General features: G+C 40.2%; 9 protein-coding genes across 9 annotated transcripts; 6 read left to right on the top strand and 3 right to left on the bottom strand. All coding sequences in view use genetic code 12, as the record gives it.

Annotated features, from left to right (window-relative positions):
• Positions 1-1,951: 1,951 nt before the first annotated feature.
• On the top strand, positions 1,952-4,762 carry CLA4 (serine/threonine protein kinase; the record flags this gene model as incomplete). Its single annotated transcript, XM_051753171.1, has 1 exon — positions 1,952-4,762. One exon carries the CDS (start codon positions 1,952-1,954, stop codon positions 4,760-4,762), a length of 2,811 nt encoding a protein of 936 aa, XP_051607932.1.
• Positions 4,763-6,117: 1,355 nt separating this feature from the next.
• KGF57_003721 (uncharacterized protein) lies at positions 6,118-7,896 on the top strand (the record flags this gene model as incomplete). The annotated part of the gene is made up of 1 exon (XM_051753170.1): positions 6,118-7,896. One exon carries the CDS (start codon positions 6,118-6,120, stop codon positions 7,894-7,896), a length of 1,779 nt encoding a protein of 592 aa, XP_051607931.1.
• A 114-nt stretch (positions 7,897-8,010) lies between these two features.
• Positions 8,011-8,811, bottom strand: KGF57_003720 (uncharacterized protein; the record flags this gene model as incomplete). The annotated part of the gene is made up of 1 exon (XM_051753169.1): positions 8,011-8,811. The coding sequence occupies one exon, from the start codon at positions 8,809-8,811 to the stop codon at positions 8,011-8,013; it is 801 nt and encodes a 266-aa protein (XP_051607930.1).
• A 216-nt stretch (positions 8,812-9,027) lies between these two features.
• Positions 9,028-10,854, bottom strand: SAC1 (phosphatidylinositol-3-phosphatase; the record flags this gene model as incomplete). The annotated part of the gene is made up of 1 exon (XM_051753168.1): positions 9,028-10,854. One exon carries the CDS (start codon positions 10,852-10,854, stop codon positions 9,028-9,030), a length of 1,827 nt encoding a protein of 608 aa, XP_051607929.1.
• Positions 10,855-11,523: 669 nt separating this feature from the next.
• Positions 11,524-14,343, top strand: KGF57_003718 (uncharacterized protein; the record flags this gene model as incomplete). Its single annotated transcript, XM_051753167.1, has 1 exon — positions 11,524-14,343. One exon carries the CDS (start codon positions 11,524-11,526, stop codon positions 14,341-14,343), a length of 2,820 nt encoding a protein of 939 aa, XP_051607928.1.
• Positions 14,344-15,006: 663 nt separating this feature from the next.
• On the top strand, positions 15,007-16,770 carry GAD1 (glutamate decarboxylase; the record flags this gene model as incomplete). The annotated part of the gene is made up of 1 exon (XM_051753165.1): positions 15,007-16,770. One exon carries the CDS (start codon positions 15,007-15,009, stop codon positions 16,768-16,770), a length of 1,764 nt encoding a protein of 587 aa, XP_051607927.1.
• A 1,027-nt stretch (positions 16,771-17,797) lies between these two features.
• Positions 17,798-18,595, top strand: KGF57_003716 (uncharacterized protein; the record flags this gene model as incomplete). The annotated part of the gene is made up of 1 exon (XM_051753164.1): positions 17,798-18,595. The coding sequence occupies one exon, from the start codon at positions 17,798-17,800 to the stop codon at positions 18,593-18,595; it is 798 nt and encodes a 265-aa protein (XP_051607926.1).
• Positions 18,596-18,946: 351 nt separating this feature from the next.
• Positions 18,947-19,231, bottom strand: KGF57_003715 (U2 snRNP complex subunit YSF3; the record flags this gene model as incomplete). Its single annotated transcript, XM_051753163.1, has 1 exon — positions 18,947-19,231. The coding sequence occupies one exon, from the start codon at positions 19,229-19,231 to the stop codon at positions 18,947-18,949; it is 285 nt and encodes a 94-aa protein (XP_051607925.1).
• Positions 19,232-20,328: 1,097 nt separating this feature from the next.
• On the top strand, positions 20,329-22,254 carry KGF57_003714 (uncharacterized protein; the record flags this gene model as incomplete). The annotated part of the gene is made up of 1 exon (XM_051753162.1): positions 20,329-22,254. The coding sequence occupies one exon, from the start codon at positions 20,329-20,331 to the stop codon at positions 22,252-22,254; it is 1,926 nt and encodes a 641-aa protein (XP_051607924.1).
• Between the last annotated feature and the right edge of the window lie 581 nt (positions 22,255-22,835).

Here is a 22,835-nt window from a genome sequence, read left to right as displayed (position 1 = left end):
GTGTGCCTGTTTCGTGTCCTTCTGTGTCTAGCTTGTGCGAACTCGATTTTTTGCAACACTTGATGATAATCCAAAACAAAATTAAAAAAGTCTTTCGTTGCTACCGTTAAGTCCGGTGCGTCGAGATGAATTGAGTTTTTCCTACAGTGGTTGTGAGATGGTACTCTTGCTGAGGCAGAATGCGCCAAAGATTGTTGTTAAAAAGGATGTGATGTTTTTGGTTCAAATTTGCTACAATATTGTGGAAACAATTTTGGAAATAAAAAATAGAGGAGGTGGTTCACTTTTCCCGCAAATGCAAGATTTATGACATGAAGTTGAGCTTGAATAGCATCTGAGATTCTTTAAAAGCTCACTTTGCAAAAAATTATAACAATGAGCTTATATCCAGAGTAATGGTGGCTCAACTCAAACAATTATAGGGTTGCCTCCTATTATTCATGCGTATTGAACATACAACATGAAGATGTACACAGAACTCCTATTGGAATAGAAAAGCGCTTGTAAGAAGTGGCTCTTAACAAAGCAGTCGTAGAACCTCAACGAAAACTCGCCTAAGACCTTCCATCAACTAAAGGTCACATTTGGGTGTATAAGTATACGCCATATGCAGAAAAACTGGTTATACATATATATACCAGATTCTGTTTGGGACACTAGCTGACTAGGCACCTCACAGTACGGCTTGAAGGTAGAAAACCTAGATACTTACACCGGCTTTAGCCACAGATGTTGTGCCCGTACCCGAATTCAATGTAAATCTCTTTCTTCCACAAATGTGCTAGCACTAAAAGGCTGCTAATAATTTTTTGAAACATTTATGTGTGGGGAACCTTTTAGGTAACTACATCAATCCACAAACGCGTCATATTTCAACATTTACAGTATAAATTATTTGGTAGCGGGATGTTTGACATGCTTATCGGCTAAAAAGACTGAGCAGATAGTTACACGACGACTTCTTCACCACAGGTCTACTTCCGAGCCCAATCACCATTTTCCAATGATCTTTGTGCCTGTGCAGTGTGCTTTAGTTCTCTCTATTTGTTGAGTTATTTATTATGGCAATTTTTGTTTAGACGATTGCAATAGCCGACGTAAAGGTTTGATTTGTTTACAATTTGCTTTCTTATTGTTATTTTTTTTTTTTCTTTTCGCTGATTCTGTAGAGACGATACGCGTCGCTCGTGCTAACCAATATGCAATTAGACACACCAATTGTTATTTGTGTGCGGTCTATGTTTATGTGTAAAGTGATCTGGGCAGTGATATTACTGGAACTACATAGCACAAGGTGAACGAGAAATGCCAGAGATTATGGATAGAAGGATCAACACGTGTGACATTTATACTAATGGTGAAGAAATCATTACTTTGTTTCTCCTAGTTGAAGCTGCGTTAAGCAAAAGATGATAGTGCTGTTTAATCTGCCCTCTGTATTGAACCACAACAAAGAGAAGTAACTTCTTTAGAAATCGGGGAAGGAAGGGGGGAGAGAGAGGGAGGAACATTGCATATACCACTCTCATTTGTAGTGTTAGTAACCTTGCCTTTTTTTTTTGTAAATTGTTTCTTCTAATTAAGGAGTAAAACACCAAAAAAAAAAAATTTATTATTTTCATCAAAGCAAAAAAAAATCAAAAACTCAAACTGAAATTGAAATTGGAACCTGCCATTCTAGACACGTCCTAAATTACATCCCAGCAATTACCAGGGGGCATACATTTTACCATCACACAACTTAGCAAAAGATAGTACGCTACAGTCCGGTATTTGATAATCGTCTCATATCACCCTTTCGCTTTCAACTTTTGCTACAAACAACAACACAACCGAAAATTTTGGCTTGAAAATTGAGCAAAGTGTCACCTTGGTTTCTGTTTCATCAGCTATACCTATTTTCATTGCATTTTCTTTTTTTTTTTTGTTTTTTGCCACGTTTTGATCGCATATGACCAGTGTTTATAATTCTGATTTGAAGAATCATAGACGGGCACCTCCACCCCCACGCCTTCCACAAGGAACACAATCGTCATCTTCATCTTTGAACTTGCTGTCTTCGAGTGGCGGCGGCGGCGGCGACACCACCACCACCACCACCTCAGGACTAGGGCTCAGCTCAAAAGAAAACATTTATCTCAATGGCATCTCCTCAGCCAGTAATAGCCAGATTCCAATCAGTCTTGGATCCAATAAACGACAATCGGGCTGGGTTCATGTCAAGGATGATGGTATATTCACTTCGTTCAGGTGGAACAAGAGGTTTATGAATATGAATGATCGCTCGCTAAACATTTACAAGAACGAACCAAGCATCAGCGAACCAACCAGTCCTGAATTGCTTTTACCATTGAATTTGATAAGCAACATCATCTTGAAACCACAGTCAGGGCATTCCAAAAACAGCCAATCTTTTGAAATCGTTCCCAAAAATTATGGGAAATCTATATTGATTTCAGTCAAGTCCAGCAATGAGTATCATGATTGGCTAAATGCATTTTCCAGTAAATGTCCTTCTGCTCAAATTGGTCAATCCTCAAATGGTAACTCGATTTCTGGGATTTCAGGACCAACACTGGGAACTACCGCTACATCGTCATCATCATCGTCACAGTCGAACCTCAACCTGGCATTAAGTGGCGGCGGCGTTGGCAGATTACTACAGGGTGGAAATGCAGGTGTTTCTGGACCAATAAACTTTACACACAAGGTTCACGTTGGATTTGATCCTGCTAGTGGTAATTTCACTGGATTGCCCGAGACTTGGAAAAGTTTATTACAACACTCCAAAATCACAAATGAAGATTGGAAAAAAGACCCAGCTGCTGTTATTGAAGTATTGGAGTTTTATTCCGATATCAATGGGTCGAATCCTTCTACACCAATGGCGTCTCCTCAAGTTAACATGAATAAAAATTTGGCAAATAGTTCTATTGACCATAATTCCAACTTGCAAGAATGGACAAAGCCACCTTCAAAGAGTAACAATTCACAATTCAAACCAACACGTTCTGCGCCTAAACCACCAGCTCCATATCACTTAACTACTCAACAAAGTGAAACTAATGGTGCATCCACTATATCTCCGTTGAGCAATTTGCTCAGCAAGAGCGCTGGATCCACCACAACCACGCCATCTGGTGAAAAGAATGAACTTGTTCCAATTAGAAGGGCGCCTCCTCCACCGACAGGATCTGGTGCTGGAGGGCAGTCATCATCGTCATCATCTAAGTTCCAACAGCGAAAGGATCAACCAGCAGCTTATACACACCAAAGCTCTCAATCTGCATCCAAACCTCAACAATTACCGCCTTCGGTGCCTGGTGGTGCTAGTTTCAATAGAACACCAACATATAAAGCCCATCCTGATTTGAAGATTCAGAAAGGTAGCGGCAGCAGTACCAGTCTTTCTCTGGACAAGGAGAATTTGAGTGAAGTAGGAGCCAAGAAATATTCGCCTACTAGTAACACTACCAAGATTTCACAGGATCCGCAATATCCAGCTGTTTCTGTGCTGCAGACTTCTCAGCATTATCAAAAACCACATCAACATCCACTCACAGGTCCAGCTGGAGCCGCGCACTCAGTTACAAAGCCATTAAATTCAGAAATCGAACCTGTGAAGCCGTTGCAGTTGAAGTCTAGAAAAGAGCAACCACCACCACAGCAACAGCAGCAGCAACAGCAGCAGCAACCACGACAACCACCACCACAGCAACAGCAACCACAACAGCCAACACAACAAGACAAGTCCGCACCCAAACCGAAGGTGCAATCTCCAGCAATGGGTCCTGCAGTACCCAAGACTGCCAAACAATTGAAAAAGGAACGTGAACGATTAAATGACTTGCAGATTATCGCCAAGTTGAAAACAGTTGTCAACAGCAACAACCCCAAGCCATTGTTTAGAATCATCGAAAAAGCCGGTCAAGGAGCTTCTGGAAATGTTTATTTAGCAGAAATGATTTCAGAGCGTAAGAAGATTGCAATTAAACAAATGGACTTGAATGTGCAACCAAGAAAAGAATTGATTATTAATGAAATCTTGGTTATGAAGGATAGTCAACATAAAAACATTGTGAATTTTTTGGATTCCTACTTGATTGGAGATTCGGAATTATGGGTCATTATGGAGTATATGGAAGGTGGATCATTAACTGAGATTATTGAGAATAATGAGTTCAAATTGAATGAGCGACAGATTGCCACAATTTGTTTTGAGACTTTGAAAGGGTTGCAGCATCTACACAAGAAACATATCATCCATCGTGATATCAAGTCGGACAATGTACTTTTGGATTCACAGGGAAATGTGAAAATCACCGATTTTGGATTCTGTGCTAAATTGACTGATCAAAGAAACAAGAGAGCTACAATGGTGGGAACCCCCTATTGGATGGCTCCTGAAGTTGTCAAGCAGAAGGAGTATGACGCGAAGGTGGACGTTTGGTCGTTGGGTATAATGACCATTGAGATGATTGAAGGCGAGCCTCCATATTTGAATGAAGAGCCATTGAAAGCTTTGTATTTGATTGCAACTAATGGTACGCCCAAGTTGAAGAAGCCTGAATTATTGAGTAATTCGATAAAAAAGTTTTTGTCCATTTGTTTATGTGTTGATGTGAGGTACAGAGCTACTACTGACGAGTTGTTGGAGCATTCGTTTATCCAGCACAAGTCGGGCAAGATTGAGGAGTTGGCACCGTTGTTGGAATGGAAAAAGAACCAGAGTCAGAGTGAGTCGGTTGACCATGAGGAGTAAGGAGAGAAACTATGGGATGTATATGTATAGGAGGGTTGGGTTGAGTTGAGTAGAGTAGACTGTTCTGGAAGAACAAAAATAGAAAGAGAGTTTTTATTAACGATACTAGTAGAGTTGTATTTTGGAGAGGTTCTTCGGCAACAGGAGAGGGGACACAAACACAAAATGGATGATGGAGACACAGACCAATGGAAAGCAAAATAAAACAGAAAAAAAAAAAGGAAAAAAAAAGAAATTCAAGTGCTACAGATGGAAGCACTCTAATGATTTATAGGCAATGCGGCACTTTGATCCTCCCCCAATTATATTTAGCTTAAAATAAACTCACATCTAACAGTAATGGATATGTTTTGTGTGATTCAAGCCACAAGTGAAATGTCATAAAGTCCCTTTGTACATAAGTCGTTTTCTTTTTCTTTTTTCTTTTTTCTTTTTTTTTCTTTAAGTTCTTCCTTTCGTTGTGCTCTACCTTTGAAATGCCGTATCTTTGTTTCCAATTGTTGAAAAGTACAGCTTTACGCCTTAGCATCCCTTACGTGTTAGTTATATGCATATATATATGTTAAAGAAAGTAGGTGAGTTTAAAGCGTACAGTCTATTTTCTTGATGTCGCACGACAAGTTTCCTAAAATAACAAAAAAAAAGCTTTCTCTCCACGGCTTTGCACAAGTATGAGTTTGTACTTTTTCATCACTCCTCTTCTCTCCTCCTTTGTGAATCTGTTCTTGTTAGGCAAGTTGCCATTTTAAGTCCCATTTGCAAAGCGACAGTAGAGTATATTTGCTAGTGTGTGATTATACAGCTTTCATTTCATCTTTCATCTCTATTGTTTTAAGGTTTTAACAAACCAAAAAAAAGAGAAGAAAAGAAAAAGAAAAAGAAAAAGAATTTATTACACAATAAATACTTTTTTATTACACAATAGCGGCGATGCAATATAAAATTTTTGTATAGATTAACAGAACGGAATTCCAATCTCAATAGTATTTATACAGCTTTTCTTCTGTCAAAGAAAAAGATAAGATTCATCGAGTAGGGTATCGTTCAGGGTTTTGTTCACAGTAGTTTCCAACGAGGAGGGTTTAGTCGCTACAGAGTTTGCTACAATAGATAAAGAAACAACATCACCATTTTGATTATATATATATATTCTTTCAACAATGTCATACTGACATCACTATACTGATTTAACATTTATCACTTTTGTTCTTACTAGCCAGAATAGGATAACCACTCGAAAACAAAGTCACATACTATAGCTTTTCCTTTTAGCAGCAAGCAACCTCCGTCAATTTGACAAAAAAAAAAAGAGACTATAACCACGTCGAAACAACCTCCTTTGTACTATCAATACTATGAAACTTACATCTGATTCAAGTGTCCCCTCAGAATACTACGATGAGAATTTTGTACCCGGCACAACTAATATCCTTACTGGGAATCAGCAAGATGACAACTCAATTTCTTCTAATAAATCACTCAAACGAGACAAAAACGGACTAGTCTTGCTCCCACAACCGTCTGACTCCATCAATGATCCACTCAATTGGTCTAAACCGCGCAAGATTTGGCATTTGACTTTATTGGCATTCATTACTGCCTTGACAGCAGCCACTTCGAACGACGCTGGAGCAGCACAGGACTCGTTGAATGAAACTTATGGGATTTCATATGATGCCATGAACACCGGTGCTGGTGTCTTGTTTATATTCATTGGATGGTCATGTATATTTTTCGCTCCTGCTTCTTCGTTATATGGAAGGAGAATCACTTATTTAATATGTTTACTATTCGGTACTTTGGGATGCATGTGGTTTGGGTTTAGTAGGAAAACAGCCGATACGATATGGTCACAGATGTTTGTTGGTATTAGTGAATCCTGTGCTGAGGCTCAGGTGCAACAAAGTCTTAGTGACATTTTTTTCCAAAATAACTTGGGTAGTGTGTTGACATTGTACATTTTGGCAACGTCGGTGGGGTCGTTTTTGGGTCCGTTGATTGCCGAATTGATCGCCGAACTGATGACATTTCGTTGGGTTGGTTGGTGGGGTGCCATCATTTGTGGTGCCACTCTTGTGGTGTTGTTTTTTACCTGTGAAGAAACTGTTTATGATCGTCAATTGAAGATTTATGAAGCTGCTCGGATTGAGAATGGTGAAAATGGCGGGTCGTTCGAGGAAGATGACAAACGAGACCACCACGATGAAATCAAGGATCGTGGCGTAATCACCACGTCCAATGATTTCACAAACTCAGAAAACAAGAATGATCTTGATGCACTAGTTAATGTACAATCTCCAAGTAGCTCTGCTAACGGCCACACCAACTACGACATTGAAACCAATGATGAAAAACCAACTCCATATTTGAAAAGAATTGCTCTAATTACACCAGCCCCATATTTACAGGGCTTTGGATTCAAACAATACCTCAACCGGTTTGTCATTTACTTTAAAGTGTTTACATTGCCCGCAGTTTGGTTATCGGGACTCCTTTGGGGTTTACAAGACGCCTACATGACATTTTTCTTGACGACACAAGATACATTTTTCTACGATCCACCATGGAACAAAAGCAACACTGGTGTTGCAATTATGAATGTCGCCACGTTGATTGGTGCCGTGATTGGATGTATCATGTCGGGGATCTTTTCCGATAAGCATGTCGTTTGGATAGCAAAGAGAAATAACGGTGTGATGGAGCCCGAGTACCGTTTGTATTTGCTCTTTATCACATTGATTATTTCACCAGCGGGGCTCATTATGTTTGGAGTGGGTGCTGATAGACAATGGCCGTGGCAATGCATTTATGTTGGGTTGGGCTTTATTGGGTTTGGATGGGGTTCAATCGGTGATACCGCGATGTCGTATTTGATGGATGCATACCCAGAAATTGTCATTCAAGGAATGGTGGGGGTTTCGATTATAAACAATACATTGGCTTGTATTTTCACATTTGCCTGTTCGTATTGGTTGGATGGCTCGGGTACTGCCAATACTTATATTGCTTTGGCGGTGATTGATTTTGCCACCATTGCTTGTATTATCCCATTCTTGTATTTTGGAAAGACATTCAGAAAAAAGACAAAGAGTATTTACATTGGCATGGTTGCGTTGACTCAAGGCATGGGATAAACTTGAACACGATTCCCCTTCAGTATCATTCCTTCCAATTACAGACAGTTTGTATATATATATAATTAATAATACGTAATTTATGAACAATTTTTGTTGTAACAAATGCAACGTCTATCCGGTCATATCTAGATCAGCACCCGCATTTTCCTGCTCAGCACCACCACCACCACCACCATTAGCATCATCAGTATTACCCATATACTCATTCAACTCCTTGTCTAAATCTTCAGCGCTCTTTTTCGGTGTCGGTTCTCTTCTAGATTTACCACCACGTGACGAAATTCTCCCTCTCAAGGCACCGCCCCTTCCACCTCTCACTCCTCCTACTTTTCCTACTCCTCCGCCATTGCCGAGTCTTTCTCTTCCACGCCCCGCGAACCTCTCTCGTCCTACTGGTCTTGGCGCTATACTGATTCTATCGGCCAAGCTAACAGTATTCTCAACAATCAAAATCTTGCCCATGGCTTTCTTGCCATCGTACTTTTCAATCGCCTCCAAATTGCTTCTTTCGCAATCACGTTGGAAACATATATACGCAATCGTATCATTCTTGTCATCAAATTTGATAAAGTCGACGTCATTAATCGTTGAAAATAACTTGTTCAAATCATCTCCATTCAACTCTGGATGAACATTCTTTAATCGTAACGTGGGACGACCATTGGCCATGCTTAATACTTCGGGAGGTACGCTTGAAGAAGAGGAGTTTCGCAATCCTTCTGTTGCCGGAGATCCACGAGGGATATACACATCCGGCTGGCGTCTGCTATAAGGTGGTGATCGATGCGAACGGTGTAAACGAGATGAGAGTGGTCCACCGCCTCTGCCTCTTCTGCTGGTTGGGGTGAATTTTCTTTCGGATTTCTTTTCCCCAATTATATCGTCTAATGATTTTTCTAATATGTTTGACATGGATGTGATATGATTGTCGTCGATGTTGGAGTCTTTCTTTCGTTCAGCTAGTCATTTTTTTTTTTTTTTCCAATTTTGTTTTCTTGTTTTTTGTTTTTTGTTTTTTTGTATTTATTTTTTTTTTTGTTCCTACAGAATGTTGTTGAAGCTTCCACTGTAAAAATGTCTATTAATCTACATTTCTAAAATACGCTCTTCTTCTTTGATTCTTTCTCCCTAGTTCTTCTTCTTACTAATGCCCTTGAAGTAATCTGTTTTTTCATACTTTGTACCAGTCACTTTACCATTACCGTCGTAGGTATTTTGCTTTCTCAAATAATCCAAAGGAACCAATCTTGGCCAATCAACATATTGGTATCCATTGGCAAGAATCCACGACAAACTTCTCAAATTGAAAAGCAAGCACAAGACAATAATTGCCAAATTCTTCAAATCCAACAAGGACCCTCTTGGGTAATACAAAACCGCCAACATAATCAAGAATGAAGTTCCCATCAAATATGGCAACAACTGGACATAAGCTGGTCTAACATCAATAAATGGCGACTGGACTGCATCTTGATATGGCTTATATTTACCAAGAAACAAATCGTATGAGTCCTGTCTACTTCCATCGGAGTAGTTGTTTTTGTAATAACGAGTCAATGAATTGATCAAGTCGCGAATAGCACCACGGTGACTTCTTTGACCGGTACGAGTGTAGTCAGTTTTCAAAGCACCGGTTCCTGAATAAGCACAACTAACAGCATCGGCATTATCGGCCCAGAAGTTTTGGAAAAACAAATTGAACCTGGGGTCAACTTTGGCGAATGGCGTTTCAACTGAATTCAAGTATCCAGACTTGACCAATGTATTTTGCAAAACCCATCTGCCGATTGAGCCTTGAACAACATTGGTTCTATCCAAACAATCCATACAGTTTGTTCTAATCACTGAATTTTGCAAATGAATAATCTTTCTTGCACTCAAATCAATTTCAAAATAGTTGTCTGAAGTGTAGCCCAATCCAATCAAACGATCCAACAACAAGTTGATCTTGTCATATCTCATACCTTTGCACTCGTGGTGGAAGTCAAAGTAAATGTAATGGACATGAGATTTCAACTTTTCCGGTAAATTCTCAACTGCAGATTCGTATGCTTGCTTGACGGGCTTTTCATACCCCAGTTGATTGACCAAATTGACCAAATAGTTGTCACCATAGAATGCCACTTGTTGACTAAAATGCGCCGCAGTCGCATCTCCTGAAGGTTGGGAACTGATTTCCAAGTTTGGCTTGTATCTCAAATTGTTGACTTCTGCCCAATACACTGGAACCGAGCCTCTTGTTTGCAACACTGAGTAAATATGATTATCATCAGTAGTGACAAATTGCTCAGTTTCGTTGAAATTGGCAACATTACCTTGTGCATCAATACCACGACGGAAATACCTCGTGCCTGCTCTTTCTGTTGAACGACGAGTCAATAAAGCAAATTGCAATGCACGACCATTAAAAATTGTTGAGTGGGATTTGAAGTAGCCGTAAATGATTGGTGTAATAAACTCAAATCTAGAATCAACTTCAAGCAAAGGGGTAGAGATGTATTTGTTCCACCAGAATCTCTCGTCAATCTTTGGATGTTCAGTGGTGTATTGCTTCTGTAATGAGTTGGTGATATCATACTGATTATCGATAGAGTAATACAAGGTACCATTTCTCAACTGTTCATTCAACAAGTCCAAGTAAACCTGTTCCTCACTTGTTGCCTTAGCGCCGCTCAAAGACAAGATCTTGTAACTTTTGATCAAAGCAATCTCTTTGTTCAAAATGGATCCTGTAACTTGGTGCTCATTGGCAATAATGACGTATGAGTTGACCTTAAGCTTAATCACACCAATAATACAAGAGATGGTACCGGCATTTGAGCCAGTTAATGACGATGGGTATTCCTTCGTGGCCTCAATACTGTTACCATTATCCCCAACTAGGAGGTAGTTGTTGGTAAGCTTATTGTGGAAGACATGAGTGCCGTCTCTGGCTACCGAGTGAGTTAAAACCATGGTTGGCAAACTGTGCTTAGAAAAGAAAGCTTGTTGTTGGAAATCGCGGTTGATAAAAGTAGATGCTCTGTGATACTTTATAGTTTACTGAAAGTTCTCTGTGTTCTCGCCTTATTCGTTCTCTGACAAATGGAGGGGAGGAGGAAAATAGAACAAAAAGAGGCACAGAAAAAAAAAAAAAAAAGAAATTTTGTCTTCACTTGCACGCCATGTGATAAATTGAAATGACGCCACAGATGGATTTAGGGTGTTGTGGTGTATCGGTGAAGTAGAAAGTCACCTTGATGGAGGTGCATAGGAGGTGCATAGTAGGTGCGCTTCTGTATCGAATCTAAGATGGAAGCTGCCCCTCCGAAGTTGAGTTTGACTTCACTGCACTTGAAGTACTGAAATCCCTGCAATCGTGATTGCAGTTGAGGGAAGATATTTCCCAAGTCGATGGTTTTACAGCATCTGCTAGCTTAGAACTAGCCTCATGTCTCCTCGTATATTAGCTAATCGTTCTTCTTCTTCTTCTTCTTCTTCTTCTTTTGTGGCAAGACCGGTAAGGTAGATTTTGGTTTTGGACGATTTTGTTTAATACGCGTCTTCCTTCGTAAAACAAAAAAGAAATTACTCTAAACCAAACAGCCACTTATTCCTAAACAAAACAGCTCTGACATGTTTCCAATGTCGGTTCCATCAGACGGAGCAAAGAATGCTGATCTTCCTCCCAATAAGAAGCGGAAGTTGGCGAACCGCGAAAAAATGAAACATGCAATAGCGTACTATAGAGGCCACAGAAATGATAAATATCCCCCATCAAAGGCTTCAATCGCGGAAAAGTTTGGATTGAATAAAACAACCTTCAGAACTGAATTGAACAAATTAGCAGCGGAGCTTGGGGAGGAAATTACTGCAGCCGAGTGCTCTCGTTTGATGAATATACACAAGTATAGACTACTTGAAGAGGAAGAGCAGGTGGTGCTCGAGCATATACTACACCGTGCCAAAAACAAGGTCCCTTTGAATCAAAAAACTGTTGCTGAAGCAGGAAACTTGCTTTTGTTGGCCAGAGGATCTGAGCCAGAACTTAGGAAGGCGTGGATTCGGCTGTGGAAAAAGCGGACCCCAGAATTACAAAATGTCAATTATCGGGGTCTCGTGGGCTTATCCATAGAATTTCGGCAACAAATCTCGTCGTGGTTTAAAAATGCCAAAATGTTCATTGAAGCTCTTGATGGCGACAAGTGCCAAGTATGGAATATGGTAGAGAGTATCTATCGAATTGGTGCTGCCTCGAAACTGTGGGCGAAAGTTCCACTCGATGACGTGGGGAATGGATCCATTAATAGTGGAGAAGCCGAATATGTATCAGTTTTGGAGACAGTCTCGGGAGATGGGAAAGTGTTAACGCCGTTCTTGCTATATAAAGGGCATGACACTCTGTTATCACGGTACAAACCGGAGAACGTTCCTCCATTTTATTATAGATCGCTAGAAAATGGATTGTTGACACCTGGTACGGCAATTGAATGGCTTGAACATTTGTTTATTAGAGAGACAGGGGCAGCAAAAAATGGCAGGACCATTGGTTTAATTCTTGAGGAACTGAGTTGCTTCACTACTTCCAGATTTCAATCGATATGTCGAGAACATAACATATACATCTTGTACATTCCCAAAGTGATGCTGCGAATTTTTCAACCACTCGACCAAGTACTCCTCTCGGTTATTCCAAATGTATTTCGGGGCCAATTATTCAGTAATGCAAAAGTGACACCGAATGATGTTGATCGAGGAGAATTTATTATCAGCTATGATACAATACGACAAGAAAGATTGAAACCTCAAGTCATTCAGCATGTTTGGAAAATTGTCGGGCTATTCCCCTTTGATTCCAGTCAAGTTTTTGGGGGTATTACGAAAGAGTCTCGACGAAGTGCTAACAACCTGATAGTAGAAACCACACTTGAGGAACCTACAGTTCATAGTGTAGAAGTTCCTTCAAGCTCTGCGGCAATTGATGGGACCCATTTGCTCTCTGCAGAACCCACAAGTGGAGACTTATTGGATGAAGAGACTACTAGACCAGTCGTTGAAGAGTTGTCTACAAATCGTGTCCCAGAAAGCGCCATGGTACTGAATGTTGCCGCACCACAAGAAAACAGATCAACTCAGGAGTCGGCCTCGCAGACTCCAAGCGTAATATTCGAGAAACGATCAGTCCAACCCTCTTTGAGGGAAAATTTTACAATCTATGATAAGCCGTTGACAATTGGTCCTACAGCACAATATACCAATTCTCCAGCTTCACGGGCACCACCGACTGCAGTGATCTTCTACTCATCCACCCCTTCGGAGACCATAGTTGAATCTAACCAGGCTGATGACGCCGTTACTCAAAATACTAAAATTCAAAACATTGAAACTCGCGACAAAGAAGCTAACGACGAAGAAAATCGGCAGGATTCCGAGAAGAGATTAGTTGAGAGACAAATTTTGGCGCATTCCGAAGATGTGCGTGGTGAAAGATCGACGGAAGATTCCGTTGAGTTAATAACGGAAGCATCAAAGGGAGCGAATCTGTCCGCATCAGATGGTTTTGTGCCAGTTCTTGACGTACATCCTAATGAGGCAACTGAACATGGTCTCGACGCTTCGCATTCAGAGCTTCTTACCAGCGAAAAGGGGGTTTGGGGAGGGAAGATTGACGCAGTAGCTACAGTTGCCTTGACTGAGGAGCCGACTAAACACAAGAGAGATTGCGACTTATTTGCCGAGGCAAGGCAACTGACACCTGATCGCGATCTGATACAAGAGGATGGTCAACATACAAAAGGAGATGATGCAGAGGTTTTTTACTCGCATACTGAATCAGCACCAAGGGTATCACTAGCCGAGCTACTAGCAAAGTCATCGCCGACATTGCATGAAGACGGTCCCAAAACGGATTCTGAGGTCTTTAACCCACAAGATGTGCAATCATGGCAATCAAAAAGTCAACCTCGTGCACCGCCTATGAATGTTGCAGAGATATCGTTGAATGAACCGTGGACAGTAGAATCAGCAGCAAATGAAATTGAGACATCATCTAGGAAAGTAACGTCTAAAGTTCCTTTTTCAGAAGCAGTTGAAAAAACCATTGAACCACCCAATGAGGAGCTAGCTGCAGAAGAAGCTGATGAGTCTGTTAACAAGGTTGTGAGGAAGGAAAATACTCTACAGGAAGCTCAACCACAAACAAGGGCTGATGACGAACCGAATGAATCACAAACTGATAAGATTCAATCACTCGAAAACACCATCAAAACATTGAGTAAGGATGTTGAATTTTGGCGTCAACAGGCACTACAGAATGAGAAATTATTTCAAAGTGTGTCCAAGCTATTTTTCGAGGCGCTGAAAGTGGGAGGCTATACAATGCGGTCAGATGAATACGATTACGAGATGCAGACACTATCCCCTGAATTCATTGAGCGAGCTCTCGGTGGATTTGAGGCCAAATAGTGCCAGAGCTGAACCGATTGAATTTACTGCAGTGCAATTTCAAAATTTGAAGCTTGTGTCAGATGTGTAAACGTGAAGTGGAAAGTGCACGTTGTTCGCATTTTATTGTTTTATAGCCGGTGAAATAAACGAAATTGGAGAAATGTAACTACCAAGCCCCTTATTATTATTATTATTATTATTTTTTCTTTTTCTCTCTGTTACGTCATACTAGTGCAAATAGCGGAAGCGTTGACTGAGTGCATGCATATCCCTTAAGTGTGGTTCGTGGGCGTAGTAATATACTTGATTTACGTACCCAAGGAGAGTTCAAGCTCTGTATCGGAGTGGGACGGTATTGTGCTGTCTCTCGTAAATTTGCACTTGCCAAGAAAATTAACTTGACTATAGTTTCGGAGTTAAAAAGAAAAAAGAGTCTGGTATTATCTCCACCAATATTTGTTTTTCCCATCCCCTTTTGATTCCGAGAGCAATCGAGAATATTCATTATGCATAATGGGCTAGCCCACTTTATTATCCCCCCATGCAAAGGAAACACAAATTTGAAATATTTATACGCAGCAATTCTACTGATTCCGCAGCGTTCGTTTCGTTTCCATAATATGTAGTCTATAAATAGGGGTTGGGATCCTTTAAAGATCCCAATTTCATTATTCTTTATAAATGTTTAGATTCAATCGTTTTTCTTCACTTCGGAAACAATTGACTAGACAATTCACCAAGTATCCACCAACAATGGTCTTGAGTAAACATATTGACGCATACAACTTGGAGTATGAGCTTTTAAAGGATACCAAAAAGGTCAAATTGAGTCCTGACGAATTCAATGACGCGTACAATTCGTCAAAATTGGCTCCAAGATATGTTCTTCCCAAGAATTCGGCCGATGAAGCTGAGATTTACAAGTATATGAATCAGGATTTGTCCTTGGATGGGATCCCCACTTTGAACTTGGCTTCTTTTGTCAACACGTATGTCAATGATTACCAAACGAGATTGGCTGCCGAGAATTTGACCAAGAACTTGGCTGATAATGACGAGTACCCTTCTTTGATGGACCTTCAAAATAGATGTGTTACCATGTTGAGTAACTTGTGGCATGCACCTTACAAGAAAGACCAGAAGACTGGTGCCAAGATTGTCAATTCTTTGGGAACCGCAACCACCGGCTCATCTGAGGCTATTATGTTGGCTGGTTTAGCTTTGAAAAAGAGATGGCAAGAAAAAAGAAAAGCTGAAGGTAAATCTACTGAAAATCCAAACATTTTGATGGCCACTTGTGCTCAAGTTGCTTTGGAAAAGTTTGCCGTTTATTTTGATGTTGAAAATAGATTGATTCCAATCAACCCCGAATCGGCTCATTTGATCGACACGACCAAGATTAAGGAAAATATTGATGAAAACACAATTGGAATTTTCGTAATTATGGGTTCCACCTTCACCGGTGCTTTCGAACCAGTTGAAGAGATTTCCAAGATTTTGGACGAAGTTGAAGAGGAGAAAGGATTGGATATTAGAATTCATGTTGATGGTGCAAGTGGTGGATTCGTCGCTCCATTTGCTTTCCCACATTTGAAATGGGATTTTGCTATTGATCGTGTTGACTCTATAAACACCTCAGGTCATAAATTTGGTTTGACTTCAGTTGGATTGGGTTGGGTTATTTGGAAAGATGAGAGTCTTTTGCCAAAGAACTTGCGTTTTAGTCTTGATTACTTGGGCGGTGTTGAAGAAACTTTTGGTTTGAATTTCTCAAGGCCTGGATTCCCAGTTATTTTGCAATACTACAACTTCTTAACATTGGGTGTTGAAGGGTACACCAAGATTTTTGATGCCTGTTTATCCAATGCCCGTTTGCTCTCTGAATACTTGGACAAGACTAGTTATTTCGATGTGGTTTCAGTCATTCATAAGCCCGCCAGCGATGCCGACCAAAAGAAGTTACTCACTAGAGAAGTCAAAGACTTGCCTAAACCAACAGTCAATGAAGAATTCCAACCTGGTTTGCCAGTTGTTGCTTTCAGATTCTCCGAGGAGGTCAGAAGAGATTACCCCGAGATTCCTCAAGAATTGTTTTCAACCTTGTTGCGTAAACGTGGTTTCATTGTTCCAAACTATCACTTACCACCTGATGAGACCGATGTTGAGATTTTGCGTGTGGTTGTTCGTAACTCTCTTGGATTGGTCCTTTTGGAGAAATTGATTGAAGATTGTACTGATATTGCTGAGTTGTTGATTAACGCTGCCAAATCAGTTAGAGAAATCTTGTCAAACAAGGAAGAAGCTTCCAAACACAACAAATCTACCATTCATGACTTGTTGTTGAGTATTGCTTCTGGTGGTCTTCAACCACTTAGACAAAAGCAGCATGAGAAGGACGGACATAAAGCTGGTGTCGCCAAAAAGTCCTATCGTGGAACTTGTTAGAGAGACTTGTGTAGTAGTAGAGTAAAATAGATAAAATATTGTGAGTGTTTTCTTGAACAAGAGATGTAAAGAGCACGGTTGAGATCTACACTTTAAATGCTTTTTAATGCATATTGAAAGATGCAACCTTGTAATACACTCCAATCAATAGGGACCACATATCATTACATTCCCAGTACCCAAGAAAAAAAGCCGCCTTCCGGGTGGTAGTATATTACAGTAAAGTCAACTGGTTCACTCCACCTATGTGCCAATTCAACGGAAGGGTCATCGATGAGACAAACAATCAAATCTGTTCCAAAGAAAACAACTTCTAATCGTTGTTGGATGTACTTCAAGTATTACTCAATTCTTTTGCAAGAGCAAAAGCGCAAAAAAAGCTTCAATGCGCCACGAACGCGTCAACAGGTCTTAAAGCATAAAGTCGATGCTCGGCCAGTATATATACAAGTAGAGATATGATCTGAACTATACAATCCAAGCAGTGTACCAGTATATTAGAGCTGCTGGGTAATGGGTTCCTCAGCGATTGGAAGATTCTAGCAGGTTTTTTGAGTGAATAACCACCACGCAAACGGCGCATACACAAAAAGCAAACAATAATTAATTTATAGCTCATCTGGTAGCACAATATTGAGGAGACGGAGTACTCCTTCCTTCGAGATTTCCTGGCCATTACTCGAATAATTATGTGATGCCCGTCAAACTTATAGTGGACTCGTCTTTCCGTATTATCAGATGCCTTGGAATATACTGTTTGGAGCTCGAAACTTGGAATATAAATCTATTAAGACTCCTTTTACATTGACTTAGTTTTATGATTGCTATTCTAATTTACAATTTGATTTTGTAACTCCTTAATTTTAATATAATAGCCACAGTATGTGTGTTTGTGTGTGTGTGTGTGTGTGTGTGTTTCCTTCTTTAAATACAAGTGATCATCCACAATATTTTTTTTTTTCTTTCAATACTTGATTCTCCTCCTTTAGATCCAAACCCTAGCTAGCTTCTTGTCACTGTTACTGCTATGGCTGAAACTAATCAAGAACAATTGAACACCTACAAGGCTGTTTCCATCATCACTTTGATTCTTTCCATTTATGGAGGATTAAAATACTCGGGAGTTCCAGAAAAACACTACACCCCATACTCTGGTAGTGACATTTTGTTGACTATTTACTGGGGGGTATTGTACCTTTGGCAAATCTTGTACACTGTCCAGACTTTTTTCCCAGATGAATACCGTTTGCTGATTGTGCAATTGATTGGGTGGCATTTCCCAATTTTCAACGTATTACACTATGTTTGGGCTGAATTGTTTACTTCTGGTCACTACTTCTGGAGTGAAATCATTGTTATTGTTAACTTGTTCAACATTTTGGGATTGTATTTCAGTCACAAGACTTTTACATTGAGACCAGTGTCCAATTGGTTGTTGATCCATACTCCATTGGTTGCATTGCCATTCTCCTGGTTGTTGTATGCACTTTTCTGGAATGGGGCTGTTTGGTTGCACATCCACAAGACCTGGGGTAGAATTCTTGCCAATGTCTTCATTTGGGATTTCTTGCTTGTACCAGGATTGTTTTTGTTGATTTTCAATGATTGGGCTATTGGTTTTAGTACCTCTTATCTTATCTTTGCCTTGGCTTTTGGACAATTGGCAACTAAAGTTTTTGCTTTGCAATGGATTTTCGCTTTTGTTATTGCCGGTATCTTGGTTGTTTGGAGTGCTGGTTCCGCTATTGTTGGTGGTGTTAGACAAGCTAGTGGTGAGTCTGCTCCATTATTGGTTGTTGAAGAGGAAAGAGTTGGTGGAAATTGAGGAGAATGCAGGGAGTAAATGAAAATGGATACCTAAAAATTAACTATGGACTTGATTTGCTTTTAGTTTGTACTTGTGTATTGGAGATGAGATTGAATATATACGAGATTTCGTAATGACCATCTATGGACAATGTAGGAAATTGATGCTCCGACTTTTAATGGCCGGGTGCTAATGTTCCTTCCTCTTTTAGAATACACTCGTGCGTGCTTTGATACTGGAAAAAAAAATATCCATATCTCGTGTGGATTAAGTACTCATAGGAAATAGGCACTGGATTCTATGAGATATCGTAACTCCCTACATACCTTGTGCTTCTGTAGATAAATAGTACTAAGATGTGACATGAAGTCACCGCTTTGCAGCAACGACCGCAACTTCATCGTCCTGTTTCCTCCCACCAGAGCTGGGTGCCGGCTTGATCTTCTTAATCATCTCCTGTTTCACCAAGCTCGGATGTTTATTAACCACAATCAGATTATAATAGTTCAAATGTTTATGATGGGCAATAGAGGCAATGGTGTCATTGTATATAGTCGCGAGAAACTCGTCACGATGGGTGTCGGCATTTCCTATCCCTGAATATTTCTGTTTTAAGAGTGCGTATTGGTTTCTTTCACGTATTTTGTCTGCCATTTCGAAGGAAGATTGAATGAAAATACCCAGATGTGGATTGTAATGTAATGTGATTTAATGAAGTTTGAGAGGAATAGTCCAGTGATGATATTACAACTCTTTTTTTTTATTTTTTTGTGCCCAGTAAAAATACGCTACCTAACCCCGTTTTGCAATCTCTAAAGTTTTTAGGCATGGTAATATGTTGATTTTCTTGCCAGACCGAGCGATGCAGTAATTGAGTTTCGGTTTTATCGGAGTAGCAATGGCTATTGAGTTTTGCGTTTGTACTCGTTGGTTTGGCCCAGCAGTTCCATAAACAAGCTTTTATTTTCAACTCTATTTTCTGGTCTACTACTGAATCGCACTGAAAAATATCATAACTTGCCTTTATATAGGCGGTCCAAAGGAGTTGGAACAGAAGAGTGTTAAATGCTAGTTATATTTGCCTCTGTTAAACCTGCCTTGGAAAGAGACCTTTTTGAAACAGTACTTTGTTTCTTGTCTGTATTTACGATTTCATTGGATGCTATCAAAGCGTACGCATCACAGTCTCGATTCCTGGGACTACGAAAGAATCTGAGCTACAACGGGTTGAATGTTTTACAATCACCTTGTTATATATAAACGGTAGTGTATTGCAGTACAAACCCCAGAAAGACTTAGTAAGAAAATGAATCTGATTTCCTTCTTCTTCCTTCTTCCTCCCCCCCTCCGTTGATAAAATTTGTTTATTGTTTTTTTTTTTTTTGTCTCTCGTTTAATGAGGAGAGAGAGTTCTCATTTTTTAATTTATAATTTTTTTTGTATTTTTTTTTTTTTATTTAATTGGGAATAAATTTGAATAATAACACCGGATGAATGAATTAAATATTTATGATTGCAATGATAAACTAATACACTCACCAGCACTAACTCATCAACTACACAAACTACTGCTATTGCTATTGCTGCTGCGGCTACTACTACTACTACTACTACTACAATACATACACACCAGCAAGTGTCATATACAATTTACATCCAAGGTACACCCCAATTTATCCTGTTGCTTTTTCTCAACCCTTAATATTTCATCTTCTCAATATCATCAATACTCCAAGCTAGCTTCAAACTCCATGGACAAGCAGAACCACCTCACAGCAAATACTCAAGCTAAACAAGACCAGCGACACCACTCACACACATCAACTTCGCAAAATATGTCAACCACCACCCCAGCCATCGCATCCTCTTCCACATCTAATGAGTCACCTTCCATACACGATCTAATACTTGATAATGACAATGCATCGATGGATATTTTCAAAATGTATCAACACAAGAGTTATCTACCCCATAATCAGAGGATATCCAACTTGGCATGGAGAATACAAAACAAGAAAATACTTGTTCATAACAACAACAGCACAAGAAACAATGTCACTAGCTCCAGTACTAGTGGGAGAGCTTCCAACAGTGCATGCGTATCGAAACCCATGGTTAGAAAAGATTCTGGATCTCGCAACAACAACAACTCTGGTGCCTCTACCACAAATGCACCGACGTCAAACATCGTCCACAATATCAACAAATCTGCAACGGTTTCGACAGAAGCAAGACCGGGGTTGGTTGGTGACTCCAGAAATGAACCCAATATGGATGATTTTGATTACGTTGCTCACATTCGCAGAATCAGCCAGGAGGAATCCAAAGTGGGGTTGGCAGATGCACGAGCTCGAGGGATTGATGATGCCGATGGAACAAACAACGAACAGTCCAACAACTACCTATCGACGTACATCAACAACCTTGAATCTAATTTGAAAAACAGCTCACTGGTTCAACCAAATGCCTCCATAACTACTAAGGCGAGTCAAATTTTACCACCAAGTGTTCAGCATAGTAAATCAATATCTGGCATATCGGCACCATTTACAACCAAACCAGCCACTCCATCTTCCTCGTCGACAATGTCTACTCCAAGACTAACTCAAACACAAACACCAACAGCTGCAAAACCGCTGACTAACAAATTCGCTGCCTCATCTACCTCCAACACATCGCCAAGTTCTGTGTCAGGATCAGGAATATCAATCAAAAACAGACACAATAGCTTACCTAACAATGGGCGGAAAAAGATTCTACAATGTACCAACTGTGAGACAAGAACAACTCCGTTATGGAGGAAATCAAACAATGGCGATTTGTTGTGTAATGCGTGTGGATTATTTTATAAATTACATGGCACTTTGCGGCCCTTGAGACGTGGACAAGGCACTAACAGTAATGCCGGTAGCTCGCCCTTTGCTATGAGGAACAGCAATGATAAGATTATCGGCAATACAAACATTGACTTGCTCTCGTCAGAGTACACTGTTGGAAGTGGAGGTGACGGTAAATTCGACATGAATGGTATCAATTCGAGTTCTGGTGGCTTTATTGGCTCTTCATCTGCGCCAGTTCCCAGTCAGTTTGGACAATCCCGACAACCGCAGCACCCACTGTCACATCTCCAGCATCAGCAACTTCAGCAACTTCAGCAACACCATAGCTTTAACACTCCACAAACACAACTGAGCGTGGACATGGACATTGACCCCCATTCCAAATTCGATGCTAGTCGTGATCACAATGACGATAATGGCAACAAAGACAGAGGTAATGATAACACACTATCCTCCTTTACGAATCAACAAATTGAGAAATTATTAAACTCAAACTTATTTGACTCATCATCCGATTCAAATACAAATGCCGTGCTATTTCAACAAGAAGCTCCATTTCAACTGCATCTCCACCACCACCATCACCATCATCATCACCATCATCAGCATCAGCATCATGACGAGTTTGACTTGTTAGACCCTAATGGACTACCACCACCGTCGTCGTCTAATGAAGCACCGCCATTGGGTATTAACGATGGAGCTCATGGTCTAGATGGAGCCGTGTTCAAGGAACCGTTTCAAAGCCATTCTGAAAGTCACGCGAGTCCTGGCCAGTTTATGGAAGATGGAACGATTCAGGACTCTGGTGATAATTGGAACTGGTTAAGGTTTTGAGAAAAGAGTGACTAAAGGAATATTTTACTAGAGTTCTGTGTAGCTGTATGTAGAGTAAAGTAAATACGATTATCTTCTTGATTGATTCTTGGTTTGTAAATGAGCTATAAGGAGGTCCTCATCTGTTGACTGTATGCTACCATGGTGTCAGCACTTGTTCGCATAAAGTCATGTAATAAGAGGTGTGGGGAATGTGAGTTACACAAGATCCTCATTCTGTGTGTGATTGTTTTCAACTCATTGGCGAAAATTGTTTGTTCTCCGTTTGCCATTTTGTGTCATGCGGTACCTGTAACTATTTTTCACAGCCAAAATTGCAGAGAGATATTCAAAGGGAGAGGAACAACACGACAAGATAGTAACATCCCTTCATGGATTTGTGCTGCCCTTGTAGCCCTTTTGGAAATGGAATGGACTGATATTTTGTTTTTATGCAAAAAGATAGTGTATAGGCTGTACTGTGCCTTTTCCAAATTTGTATACTGGTAGCAACAATTTTGATGTGTGTCTTATCTGTGGGGGAGTAAGGAGAGTGTGTAACTGCTATAAGACATAACTTACTATTGCTCACGTGGAAGTTT

Source organism: Candida theae, assembly GCF_024610275.1.
Source record: "Candida theae strain CBS 12239 chromosome Unknown scaffold8, whole genome shotgun sequence".
In the NCBI taxonomy this organism is placed as follows: domain Eukaryota; kingdom Fungi; phylum Ascomycota; class Pichiomycetes; order Serinales; family Debaryomycetaceae; genus Lodderomyces; species Lodderomyces theae.
Note: the sequence above shows the minus strand (reverse complement) of the source record. Positions and strands in the feature narration are given on the sequence as shown.